This window comes from Aotus nancymaae, unplaced genomic scaffold, assembly GCF_030222135.1.
Source record: "Aotus nancymaae isolate 86718 unplaced genomic scaffold, 86718_ANA_hifiasm-v0.15.2.pri h1tg000018l, whole genome shotgun sequence".
Lineage (NCBI taxonomy): Eukaryota > Metazoa > Chordata > Mammalia > Primates > Aotidae > Aotus > Aotus nancymaae.
In genome coordinates, this window is record NW_026988430.1 from 14,687,267 (window position 1) to 14,701,841 (window position 14,575).

Here is a 14,575-nt window from a genome sequence, read left to right on the forward strand (position 1 = left end):
GCAAGAAGTCCAGATTTTATTCTAAGAGTGAGGATTCTGAATAGGAGAATGCATGATCTGATTTGTTTCGTCAAAAAGATCTGGGGCTGGCCAGGCGCGGTGGCTCACGCCTGTAATCCCAGCACTTTGGGAGACTGAGGCGGGTGGATCACGAGGTCAAGAGATCGAGACCATCCTGGTCAACATGGTGAAATCCCGTCTCTACTAAAAATACAAAAATTAGCTGGGCATAGTGGCGCGTGCCTGTAATCCCAGCTACTCGGGAGGCTGAGGCAGGAGAATTGCCTGAACCCAGGAGGCGGAGGTTGCGGTGAGCCGAGATCGCGCCATTGCACTCCAGCCTGGGTAACAAGAGCGAAACTCCGTCTCAAAAAAAAAAAAAAAAAAAAAAAAGATCTGGGGCTGGAGAAGAGATTTTAGCTGGAAGTGATGGTGCTGGTGACGGTGGCATTGGTGGTGGGGGGACAAGAATGGAAGCTAAGAGGGCAGTTAGGGATCAGTGTGCTTGTCCAGGTGACAGATATTAGCTTTGACCTGGATGGTGAATGTGAGTAGTGGACAGAGTCAAGATAATTTTGCATGTAGAGCCAATAGGACTCTGATGGATTGGAAGAGAGGTGTAAGGGAATGAGAGAAATTGATGATGACTCCCGGCAATGATGTCAATGGTGATGACCTTTAAAGATATGAGGAAGAATTGGGGAAGGTTAATGTTTTTGGTGGGGAAAGGGAGAGGAATAGATCTTAAATATTTTAGGTTTGTGATGCCTCTCAGACACTAGACAGGTAAAGGAGATATTTATTAGGTAGCCAAATCTAAATCTGGAGTTCCTGAGACAAGGGGCTTAAAAGACACATTTAGTAACTATCAGCACAGAGATGTTTTTAAAGCATGGGGCTGGGTATCACCTGAAAAATGAATGCAGATAAAGAAGAAAGTCCAAGACAAGGCTTCAGAAAATTCAGTATTTTGAGGCCTAAATGATGAGATGAGTCCAGTAAAAGAGACCAAGAAGAAATAGACAGTGAGATGAAAGGCATGCAAGAAAAGTGAGGAATTGGGAAGGAGGGAGGATCAGCTGTGCCCAGTACTGCTGAGAGGTAAAAGTAAGATGAAGACCGATAACTACAATTGAATTTGACCATACAAAATTCACTGGCGAGTGTGACAAGAAAAACTTCAATGGGGTGATACGGCAAAAGCCTGAATTAGAAAATGGTGGACTTGTATTTCTAACTGCTTAGTTTACATAATCATATAGGTAAGCTTTCTGATAAAACAATGAAATATTTAAGCAAGTATTTCCAAATCATTTAAAAATGCATCACTAAGGTAGCATGAAATTAAGGAATCTCTGGAGGCTGAAAATGTAGTCAAAGCAAGAACCTGGGAGGTAAAAAGGATCTGGTGCTGGCTTCCAAATGAGAGCTTCTACTGAAGCTTGGAGACCCTGAGTTTCTATTTAATTGTTTGTGGGACCTGAAGGACTAGTAATTAAGTCTAGGGCCCACATGAAGTGAGAAGGGTAATAGGAGGCTGCACATAAAGTTGGGACACTGTAAGGGTGAGCAAAAATAAATATGCAGCACAGAAAGGGATGTTGAGGAAATTTGCCTGTCTTGACCTTGGCACTGATGGACCACTGTAGGGCACAGTCCCCATGGCCCAGGGTTGGTAGAGTTCCTTGATCACTGGCAGAGGAAATGCAAATCTTTTGAAGGAAGGCAACTACAGTCTAGGTCTCAAAAGATTCACCAAGGCTTAAATTCTAAATGATATGCTTTTACAATCAAAGATCACAAAATACACAAAAAAGTCACGATGGGTGGGAGTCAGCAGAAAAGTGAAACTAAACCTATGAAGATTTCAGACAGTGGGATTGAGATGCAGAATATAAAGTGGCAATATGTGATCTGTTTAAAAGACAAAAGGGTCCTTTATTTGGTGCATTGCTTTATTGTTTCTGTCCCACAGAACAGGAGAAAGTGACTCCTCTATAGTTTGGTAGACATCAATGTAAGACTGACTCTGAAAAACAACCTGTTCCTGTTAAGCAGGACATATCAGTTTATACAGAAATGCTTTCTTTAGGAACCAGCTTTCAGAAGACTTGATCTGTTCTTACAGTCTTGACAGGTTATTGGCCCTGGTCCTGGCCCTGGCCCAGATTGACCTGTATGTTCAAGCATAAATCCAGCATTGTAACAGAGTCAAGAATGGAGGCCATTTCAGAGGTTCTCTGAGCACTCTAGAAATCTGTGATAGTGTGTTGTTGACCTTTATATTGAATGCTGGATTCAGAGAAGTGGCAAAATTTATGAAGTAGATTACATGAGAATTATGGCTTGTGATAGCATTGCTTTGTGAAAAGAAGCATTAAAAAAGCTTCTAGCAGGTGTTTGCTGGCAATGCAAAAATGATCATATGTTGATGGACAATTCCAGGAGAAAGAAGCAAATAATTTTCAGTAGGTCTTTATATCACTTTACTATATGGCAGGAGGAAGCAAACATTTTTAAGTTGACAAATCAAAAATTATCTTAAGATTATACTCTAATAAACATATTCCAAAACTTAAAAAATAAAAGAGAAAGCTTAAAATGTGAAAAATAACAAAGAATAAAAACAAGCAAGCAAAATTATAAAATAACTGAGTAGAAGATCTAAAAATGGAAAATAAAATTGTAATTTAAATTTCAGTGAGTGGATTACACTGAAGATTTTGACGAAGCTGAAAGGGGATTAGACTGCCATATGATATATGTGGAGAAGTTTCCAAACTGCAGAGTAGAAAGAGAAAAAAGGAAAAATATGCAAGTCACTAAAAGATAGGAGATAATGAAAACATCACATGTAAGTATAACAAAAGCGCCAGAAGAACAAAATAGAGACAACAAGCAAGAAGCAACATTTGAGAAGAGTCTGGCTAAGCATTTTCTTGAATTGCTGAAAGACACTCAATGTAAAGTCAAGAAGGCTCAACAAATCCCAGGCAGAATAAATATTAAAAAACCCTCATATAAATACTTTACTATGAAACTATAGATTACCAAAAAGAAAAAATAATCTTAAAATTAGCTTAAGAGCAAAGACAAGTTTCTTAACAACACCACACATATCAAACAAAAACAAAAACTAAAACAAACAAAAAACCTAGACTGATAACTGATGACTCAGCAACAAAAATTGGAAGCCAGGACACAGTAGAATAATATTTTCAATAATCAAAGAGAATTCATGTTATCTTGAATTCTCTCCTCCACAAAACTATTTTTAAAGAACAAGGGCAAAATAAATACATTTCAGTACATTTCAGACATAGAAAGAATGAGAGCACTTCATCAATAGACCTTTACTAAAGGAACTTTTTTTTTTTTTTTTAGAAGGAGTTTCGCTCTTGTTACCCAGGCTGGAGTGCAATGGCGCGATCTCGGCTCACCGCAACCTCCGCCTCCTGGGTTCAGGCAATTCTCCTGCCTCAGCCTCCCGAGTAGCTGGGATTACAGGCACGCGCCACTATGCCCAGCTAATTTTTGTATTTTTAGTAGAGACGGGGTTTCACCATGTTGACCAGGATGGTCTCGATCTCTTGACCTCGTGATCCACCCGCCTCAGTCTCCCAAAGTGCTGGGATTACAGGCGTGAGCCACAGCGCCCGGCTACTAAAGGAACTTCTAATGGATATATCTCAGTGGCATGTCGGACTGTAGAACGATAATGGTAAGTATATTGGTAAATCTAAATAAACATTCGGTATATATGTATAATTCGTGAGTCTTAAATAAATAATAGAGCACAGTCTAAGTTACTTGAAAAGATAGAATATAATTTGATGGATGAACAGGAGACATCAAACTATTCTAAATTCTTTTATTCATTATGAAGAGATTAAAAATAGAAACAAATTTATTTATTTTAAGGATATGCTTATTAAAACAGCAGTGGTAACCATTAGAACAGTAGAACTATATGGTATTACATTCAAAGTAGCAGAGGGAAAAATGGAATAAAGAAAATAAAAGAAAGGATAAAAAATTATATCCCAAAGCAGACAAAAAAGAAAACAAATGAAAAAGAATAGCAAACTAAAAGAACATAATAAAATGGTAGATTTAAATTAAAATATACCATGATTAATGTTAATGATCAAAACCTTCCAGTTAAAAAAATATTTATTGCTAACGTGGATTTAAAAAATCAGCTCTATGTTGATTGTAAAAATGTCTTCTAATGTAAGGGCACAGCAAGGTTGAAAGCCAAAATATAAAAAGAGATACACCAAGCAAATACCACCAAAGAAAAATTGGTTTAGCTACATTAATATAAGACAAAATATACTTTAGTACAAGAAATATTGCTAGTGATAGAGAAGATATTTAATGTTTGGTTAAAAGGTCCAATGTTCCAAGAAGATATAAAAAGTCAAAATCTGTATGCCTATATAACATAACCTCAAAATATATGAAGCAAAAATTGACAGAATTACAAGGAGAAATTGACAATATATCATCAAAATGGAAGATTTTTAAAACAATTATCTTAGTAAGTGATGATAAATTAAGCAGATTAAAAAAAGGCAGTGGGGATACAGTAGATTTGAATAGAATAATTAACAAACTTAAATGAATAGGCATACAGAGAACATTCCACTCAGTACTTATAGAATATACATTATTTCCAAATATGCCCAGAAATTTGTAAGAACTGAATATACTATAGTGAATAAAGCAAACTTCAACAAATTTCAGAAGCTCGTTATTTCATATATCATTCTCTAACCACATTGCAATTAAGTTGGAAATTAACAACAAAACTCTAATAGAAAAGTCCCACATTTGAAAAATTAAAAAATCTGAACCCATTATAATCAATATGAAAGGTATTTAGAGCTAAATTAAATGAGAATATTACATACTAAAATGCAAGATGGAGGTAAAACTGTACTTAGAAGAGAATTTATAACTTTCGATGTTAGCATTCAAAGAGACAAAAGACTCAAAATTAACAAGCAAACATTAGCCAAAGAACAGAAAATAAATCCAAAATAGTAAAGAAAATAATAAAATAAAAAAATAAATTATTGAAATAACAATAAAACTATAATAAATAAAATCAATGAATTTATTAGTTTTTTGTGTTTGGCAAGACTAAGAAAGGAAACCAGAAAGCACAAATAAAAATAGATAGAAAAGGAAAGAGGGAGACAACATTGACTTTGCAGAGATTAAACAGTTGAGACGATATTATCCATTTTATAACATTAATTTAAAGATTTACATGAGATGGATACATTCCTAGAAAATATGACTTACTAAAAGTGACTTACTAAGGAATAGAAAACTTCAGTATCTTTATAATCACTAAAGAAATTATAGGCTAAAATCTTCTTACAAAGAAAATCCCAAGCCCAGATGGCTCAATAAGAAATTTAAATCAAACTTTCACAGATCAGAGAATTTCAAGATTACACCAAGTCTTCTGGAGAATAAGTAAGAAGGATTACTTCTTGTTTTATGAAGCTAGCAAAATTACATAACCAAAAATCAGATACAGACAATAAAACAAAAAAAAAAAAAAGAAAGAAAGAAAATTGAAGGCCAAATTCAATCACAAGCAGGTGCAGCAATGCTAAACAAAATATTTGCAAACAAAATAAACCAGAGAGTTCATTGAAAAAGATAATACTTTATATTTTGGGTATATCTCAGATGCTGGGTTGTTTTAATATTAGAAGCCAAATAATATGTTCACCACTTTAACAGCTTGAGGGAAAAACCAGAATTATCTTAATGGACATAGATAAAACACTTGATAAAATTTTATATCCATTTATGCTAAATACTCCTAACAAATTAGAAATAGAAGGGAAGTTTTAAAGTCAGATAAAGCAAATACACAGAAAATTCACAGTAAATATTATACTCAGCAGTGAAATGTTGAAAGCACTCCTTTTAAGATCAGAGACAAGACAAAGATATATGTTATCCCCACTTTCATTCAACATTCTACTGGAACTCCTAGCCAGGGTGGTAAGATAAGAGATAGAGATATAAAGCATAAAGACTGAGAAGGAAGAAGAAATAAAACTATCATAAATGTGTAGATGATGACCATGTACATAGTAAACACCAAAGAGTATACAGATGAATTATCAAAATTATTAAATTAATTTAGCAGGGTTGCTTGATACAAAGTCAAATACAAAAATCAATCCCATTTCTACAGAAAATACAATTTAAAAATATTATTTATGCCAGGAACTGAAAAAAAAATACTGAGGAATATATCTGAATTATTTTAAAGAAAACGATTACAAAATTTCACTGAAAGTCATAAAAAGGATGCAAATAAGTGGAGAGAGAACATGTTCTTGGACAAGAATACTCAATATCATCAGTTCTACTCGGATTGATCTATAGTCACTACAAACATAATTAAAATCTCAACAGACTTTTTTCCTTTACAAACTGATAATTACAATTTATATGAAATGCTAAGGACCAAGAACTGTCAAGACATTCTTGATGAAAACGATCCAGGTGGAGACCTGCCCTGCCAGATACTGAGATTTGTCACTAAGCTACAGTAATTAGGATTTCTTCATATTCATGCAGTGCTAGATAAGGAACTATTAATTGTGAAAGATAAAATTTTAAAACTTTCAGAAGAGAATACAGGAGAGTATCATTAGGATACCAGGGCAAAAAGGATTTATTTAATAAGATGAAAGAATAATGTAAGGAAAAAGTTGAACACATTTGGCCACACTGAAATTAAGAATCTGTTTATCAGAATATACCATAAGTGGAGTGAAAAGACAGTTCACAAAATGGTAGACTCCATTTGCAAGTACAATAGCAAAGGACTAGATACAGAATATGTAAGTAATTCCTAATCATAATATCAAAAAGGAAAAAACAAACTCCATTAGAAAAATGAACAACAGATATGAATAGGCACAGAAAAGGAAACATAATGACTTGCCAGAAACATAAATACTCAGAGTAGTGCAAAATATTTAATTTAACACAGTGAGGTACCACTACACTCCCACCAGAGTGGCCAGGATTAAACAATTTATCAATACTAAGAGGTGAGGAGGATGCTAAGCTGTAAGAGCTTTCACCCATGGCTGTCTCTACCATGGAGTGAGTTTGGCATGATATGCATACTCTTTGACTTAGCAATTCCACTTTTAGATATACACCCTAGAGGTATACTCACCTACTCCATGATCACATGTAAGACTACTTAAAGCAACACTGTTAAAAGGGAAGCAGTGTCCTTAGGGGAGAACAGAAAGAGCCAGGATTCAGTTGGAGCAAAAAGGTGATGAGAAAAGATGAAGGAGACAGTGGGTATTTGCTGCTGTAAGATCCTGAGGTCTGGTGCAAGCACACGGGAAAGCTTTGCAAGTGCAGGGGTAGGAGTTGAGTCAGATTAGGACAGGAAGAGCTGAATGAGGATAAGAATTTATGTAATAAAAGGGGGTTGGACTTCTGGCATTGAATGAAGTATCTAAGATGCAACAAAAGGTGAGATTCATCCTGACATATTAAGGAAAGGTAGAAATCACATAATTACATGGCACAAAGAGATGATAATAATTTTTTGTATTATTTCTATTTTATCTAATCCTCCAAAATCTTCTAAAACCTTCTCCTAAAGTGTAACACGATAGCCAGTTTCTAGAATCACCAACTGTTAAAGATGGAAGACAGAAGCCATCTTAGAAGAATCCAGTTGGGCTGTCTTCTTTCAGAGATGAGGAAACAGGGATTCAAGGACACAAATTCAGGCCTCCTAATTGCTCTACTGTGTGTTCATCCTGTTAAACCAACTCTTGCTAGATTCTTTGAATGAAGCCTACCTGGTTGATGCCCATAACAGCTGCTATTACCACGTCCTGTATCAACCATGTGTTTTTGATCCTTTCATATCTGGGGTCTTAGAAACTCTAGAGGGACTTCCCCACGCAGGGCTGAGCAATTCCTTGAGACAGCAGTGGCTGGCCTGTGAGCACATCTTTCATATGCAAAGCAACCATTCCAGAGTCCAACTGGCTCTGATGCTCTGGGCCATTATCCTGCTGACCGAATCAGCCCAAGGCCAGGTCCTAGACAATTAGAAAAAGTCTCTATGCCCCAGAGCTGCTGAAATGTTCAAACTCACCAATCCTAAACCTGCTTGCCATGCCTCACCTATTCCTTCCCACAGAAATCACAACAAAGGCCCCTGCCTGTATTCTCCACTCCCCTCTGCCTCCTTACAGACCCTGGAGCTTCCCCCTGTGGCCATGTGTGGCATGCTATACACCGTCCTCCTGGGAACTGTGAGTAACAATCTACCTTTTTATGGCAGTCATCCCCTGCTCTGTGGCCTTGCCATGCCTGAATAATAAAACCGGCATTTTGAAACATGCTGCCTTGCCCTTGGATTACTAGACCTAACAATGGCGAGGGACCACAAAGCATCTGTCCCCTCCAACAATGCTCCACTCTGGGGCTCTGTCACAGTCCTACCATCCACCAGCATTTCCTCTTCTTGCTTCTGAGTTCCTCAGGGAACAAAAGCTTTCATGAATGTGGAAGAATACCCAGAAAGCCATATTTAAGACATCCCCACAAAGCATTCTTGGGGTTTCCTAGGGTGGTCAAACGTTACCCTTGGATAGTCTCTCAAAGTTTATCTGTAGATAGATAAAATTCTCGATGTTGCCATTTTCTTTCTGCCTATGGCTCCAGATCATGGAGCAAGGCAGTGGCAGCATTAAGCAAAATCAGCACGAAACTAAGGACAGGGTCAGGTTGGCCTCCCTGCAGTGTTGTCTGGCACTCCAAAGGGTGATCGCTGTGCAGAGGGACTGGTGCTCCCCCAGTGGATTCTGAGATGGGGGTCGAGATTCTAATTGTGTTGGGTCTCTGGGGACCAGGCCAAGGTAAAGTGACCAGGGGACTGTTGACCTCATGGATTATTCATTCAGAGAATGATACTTGGCTTAGAGAGACTACTGCTGGGCTGGGTAGTCTAGGTCACAGTAGGACAGACCAGAGTTTCGTACCCAGCCTGTCACACAGTGAATGGCACAAACAGGCAGTCAGGAGCATGGGGTTTCGATGATGTCCACATTGCCCAGTTGGATAATCTGAGACAAGGAGTAAGTGGTAGAAGTAAAACAAAGAGGCTCATTAGAACACCTCTGCTTCCCAAGCTTAAAGGGATCACATGGGGCTGTGAAGGGAGCTTGATCTGCTATTATTGTCTCTAACATTACCACTCAACCACATGTCTTTCACACACTGGACGTCAAATGGAAAACAAAACAAAGAGGCTTTATCTGGTGAACAAAGAAAAGGGCAGGACATAAGTCACCAGGGTGTCCAAAAGCCTAGAACCTCTGACCAGCTGTCTTAATTTTTTTTTTTTTTAAGATGATGTCTCACTCTGTCGCCCAGGCTGGAGTGCAGTGGTATGATCTTGGCTCACTGCAACTTCTGTCTCCCGGGTTCACGTGATTCTCCTGCCTCAGCCTCCTCAGTAGCTGGGACCATGGGTGCCCGCCACCACGCCTGGCTAATTTTTGCATTTTTAGTAGAGGCAAGGTTTCACCATATTGACCAGTCTGGTCTCAAACTCCTGATCTCATGATCCACCCGCCTCAGCCTCCCAAAGTGCTGGGATTATAGGCGTGAGCCACAGTGCCCAGCTGCTGTCTTAATTTTTAATTTTAACCAACATACCTGTGGAGAAAAATATGAAAAACATTAAAAACACAGTGTTCCTCTCAGCCTAGCAGGCCAGAAGAAAGTGAAAACAATTGTAGTACCTGTGAGTGACGTGGTCTACAAGATGCTGTTTGAACAAGAGGCTCCACCTCTTAATAATATTCAGCAGAGACGCCTTAAAGGGTCGAATATCAATTTTCATCCAGCTGTCAAACACCTTGATGGGCTCCAGGCTGCACACCTCTTCATAGAGCATTTCATAGGAGTCGATTTGCACTTTAAACTGAGAAAGGAGGGGAGGGTTCTCTGGGATGCCATCTTCTACATGGTCTTCAATTTCCTCTGGAGTGAGGATATGCCCGTACAGCAGAAACTGACCCAGAACCTCCTTCCGGTCCTCCACATAGAGGTAGGAATACTGGCTGAAGGTGCTCCGATAGCCACGGCAGAGGCCCATCATCCTCTGGACTCTCTCCATAAGTGTGCGCCGCATGTTTGCCAAAACTGGCATGGTGTCCAGGTCCACCTGGGGAAGCGAGACAACGGCAAGCAGTTTACAACAGCGCGCAGCCCGAAGTTCGAGATTCGGCTGGAGGGGACACAGGTGGAGGGCAGGGTGGCTGCAGCTCCAGTACCTGATAGTGAGGAGAGCAGTTTCGTGGGGAAAGCCGTGGCACCAGAGATGAGATCCCAAAAATGCTGGTGACGAGACTCTCAACAATGTCATAGAAACCCCCCTTCACTCCAGACTCCAGAGATGGATAGAAAACTAGCTCTGGGATGGCTAGAGTCAGCTGTGCTTCAAATACTGGGGTAAGTCCTGCCTTACACTCTGAAAAACACAGGAAACAAGCAAACAAAACAAAGAGCGATCAAAGTAGAGGAGTGTTTTAAAAGCACTTCGAGGAATGCTTTCCTTTAGATAAGCTGCTAGACTGTAGGGAAATGGAAATGTAAAATCTGTTTACATCCCACACAATGTGAGGGTGATAGTCTTGCAGGGCTTCTCGACCTGGGAACCACTGACATTTGAATAGGCCAATTCTGGTGCAAAGCTCTCCTGGGCACTGCAGGATATTTACTTTCCTTGTCTTCATGGAGCACATTCTAGTGCTGGATCAGCCCAAGCCATACTCCCCTTCCACATTCTCAGATGCCTCTTGGGGACAGTCCAGCCTCTGGTTGAGAAGAAGTTGATTTTTCTTTTTTTTTTTTTTCTCCAACAGAGTGGAGTCTCGCTCTGTCGCCCAGGCTGGAGAGCAGGGGCATAATCTCGGCTCACTGCAACCTCCACCTCCTGGGTTCAAGCGATTCTCCCGCCTGAGCCTCCCAAGTAGCTGAGATTACAGGTGTGCGCCACCATGCCCAGCTAATTTTTGTATTTTTAGTAGAGATGGGGTGTCACCATATTGGCCAGGTTGGTCTCAAACTCCTGACCTTGTGATCCGCCCGCCTCTGCCTCCCAAAGTGCTGGGATTATAGGCGTGAGCCACCATGCCCAGATGAGAAGAGGTTGATTTTTCAAAGCCCATTTCTTGGAAGCAGCTTATTTCTTCCTAGGCACAATTTATCCACACTGGTCACCACTAGGCAAATGCAGCTGAGCTTGTCAATGATGTACGGACACCAACCACAAAGAGAAATTACAATTTTGCCTATTCTGCTCCGTTTCCTTTTCTAAGAAACAACTTAATTTATTGCTGTGGTCCTGCAGTGATAAAAACTTTAAAAACAGTATGAATAATTAACAAATCCCTGATTACTTACTAGGTCAACTTGCCTTGCTAAATTTAAATCAAAATATAACACAGAGCAAGATATTCCAGGTACAAGATATATGCTTAAACTTTTATCAATAACCACTTATTTTTATATGACTTTTCGACTGTAGACATGTTTAGGAGCCTGTTAAGGGCTGAATACTATGGGTAGCAAGAGAATGTTCACTGAAATCCATTGCTGTCTTCTTCCCTAGAAATAGAGTGATAACTGGGATTTGACCAGATTTCCCAGCCCTGCTTGGCAGACAGGTGTGGCAATGAAATTTCCTCACCAGTGGATGTTAGGAAAATGTGATGGTGCCACTTGTAGGCTGGGACTCCTGAGATTACAGGTGACCCCTCTCTATACTAACTCTCTTTCTCCTCTACCAGACTAGAACTGGACATGGCAGTGAGTCAACTCAACCCCAGAAATGAGGACAAGGCCCTGAAGAATGGAGCCACAGGATGGAAGGAATCTACCCAGCAAACTGGAACACCCACCTTGGACTCTTGCTTTCAAGGGTAGACTTCTTTGTCCTTTAAACCATATTGTTGATGGAGTTTTTATTACCACAGCTTAGCCATTCACCCTACCTAAAATACTGCAGGATCCTCGAAATATGTAAGACTAGGGCCTTGCCTTCAGAACTGGAGGGATGACAAATTCGCGTTATTGGACTCAGGAGAGTCCCAAATATTTAACTTATGGGGACACAAATTTACCAATAACAAAGTAATTATATTACTATAAGTTTATAAAATAGTATAGTTTATAAAAACTAGTCTAAGTTTATAAAATAGTATAGTTTATAAAATCACCCATAATTTATTTTATACATATACTCATGACATATTCTGCATTAATATACATATTATGTACTTAAAATTTAATAGATAAGGTTGCGTATAGTATGCAGAATTCAAAAGACTTGAAAGAATGTTTTGACTACATGAGATTTTTGCCCTGTATGTTGACATGGGACTGTAATCTCCACATTGGATGTAATGCCAGTGTAATTATCATCCAAAGCAGATTGTCCTGGTTCCCATCTTGGCACACATAAATCATTTTACTAGGTAAGAGGAGGAAGAACATTTCTCTATGGAGTTGGAAGCATATAATGTGTGCAGGGTTTGGGTTGACAGATGAGAGGGAGACCAACCCAAGTCTTGGGAATGCTTTCAACAATGTCATAGAAGTACCCCCCTCTCCCCACCGCTGTAGACTCCCCTCCAAGTAACAGACCAAGGTGAATGTTTCAGTTTGGTGGACAGCTTCCTTTCATCCTGTGTCTCTACCATTTTCCAGGGCCTTATCCTCATTTATTGTGGGCCTGACCAGATACAAGAAAACAAAATGATAAGGTAGACCTAGGATGAAAAAGCCATCCAACTGAGCCACTGTAAGGGGTCACCATGATTTTCTTCTCAGAGGTCCCTTTAGGCTCCTTTACTTCCCCCTAGATAACCAGTGCCTTTTAAATTTTATCTATAGTGCTTCAGCTCAGGCAGCTGCTAAGTTTAGCTCCTGCCCATTCAAAGGAGAATTTGAAGGGCCTCTATATTGTGAAGAAAATGTGTTCCCTGCTCTCCTTTTTCCACACAGGGAAGGACACTTTGGTAATCTTGGAGAAAGACTGCCATCTCTTCTCTCCATCCCCTGGTCTCACTCTGTCTTTCCCACAAGTGGACACATGACACAGCAGACAGCCCAGATCAGAAGAACCAGATAGCCACTGGTCAAGGATGGAGCCATTAAGGCTTCATTTCTAGTACCTTGCCTGCACCCAAGTATGGCTGGGGTGTCTTCCTAGATTCTCTATGGAAGGATGAGTGATGAAGCCCCCTGAACCTCCAGCATAAGAAGAGGTTTGGTCAGTTCACTAAGGTGAACACCACCAGTGTTGGTCTGTAAGAGCCAGTTGTCCAGACATGGTGCCCGTGTTCCATGCCCCATTGGCTTGTTGCTCCCAGGCTCTGGAAGATGATCTCCCACCTTGCTAACTATGCTGGATTTCCTGAGTCCTGTTGTTGATCTCCTTAGTTTGGAGCACCCCTGTATCCTGCAAGCAAAGACCATGCCTTACACCTCAGCCATTCTATCTATCAAGACCATGGGGGATGGCCACTGGGGTTCCACTCAGTGCTGGGCCTTGCTTCTCTCTATATTCTCAACCTAGGTGTCTGCATGTAGTCTCTTTTATGGGCTGGATATCTGGACATTGGCCTTGGACTATTTATTTTATATCAGTATTTCATTTTGATCCTTGAGTTCTTAAAAGCTCTCATCTCACTTCCATCCTCTAGCTTCAAAATATTTACCTCTGCCTTTTCATTTTGACAAATCTTTCTATAAGTTCCTTGCTAAGCAACACAGAATCTGCTAGATGTGAAGGTTTAATTCAACTTTTACTCCTAAACTCTTCTGCCCTGTCCATCTCATCGTTTCCTAGCCAAGGTTAGCCTTTTCTGTATCTTTAACTCTGTGTACCTTACCCCAGTTTATCCACTAAAAATTCAAAGCCCTTAACTATTTTTTAAAAGCTACAAAGAATGCCCATTATGTTCTAAACATTTATTTTTCTTCTGAAAATTACCTCCTCTTCTGCTTCTTGTGTGACTCTTTCACTCAGAAAAACTTGTTTCTTCCATTTAACCTGGCTGCTACAATCTCCGTGTGTTCTCAAAAGGCTACAGAGATCAAGCACATGAAGCTTGAAGGCACAGAATACCCCCTACCCACTGCCCCATACAAGTTAAGCTTGGATGAAACTTTCTGCCTTCATTACCAGCAGCGCTTCCTGCTGCTTAACTTGGTCACTCCTCTTTACTGAAGCTTGATTTAGATGGAATTCGCTTTTATGCTTTTGCTTTTGCTATATGTGTCATTATCTTACAGCTTGGTTTATTATCTAATTTTAAGCATCAGAAATCTTTTGTTTTTGAACAATTTAGAAGTTCAAAACCTTTTCTATTATACTGTGTATCATTCACAAAATGTCTACAATGTTTTGGGAAAAGTCTCAGAGCACTCAGTTGCTCTTCAATATAATTCAACAAATGTTACTGCTGTTATCTTTCCAATA

The 14,575-nt window shown here is 39.5% G+C and overlaps 1 protein-coding gene across 1 annotated transcript in view; it reads right to left on the minus strand.

Moving 5' to 3' along the window:
* Positions 1-14,575, minus strand: part of DNAH9 (dynein axonemal heavy chain 9) — a 368,705-nt gene that overhangs the window by 298,685 nt on the left and 55,445 nt on the right. The window contains exons 16-17 of the mRNA XM_064378055.1: positions 10,362-10,558; positions 9,828-10,252 (exon numbers count right to left, since the gene is read on the minus strand). Of these exons, the coding sequence (XP_064234125.1) occupies positions 9,828-10,252; positions 10,362-10,558 (622 nt within the window). The remainder of the gene's footprint in view (positions 1-9,827; positions 10,253-10,361; positions 10,559-14,575) is intronic.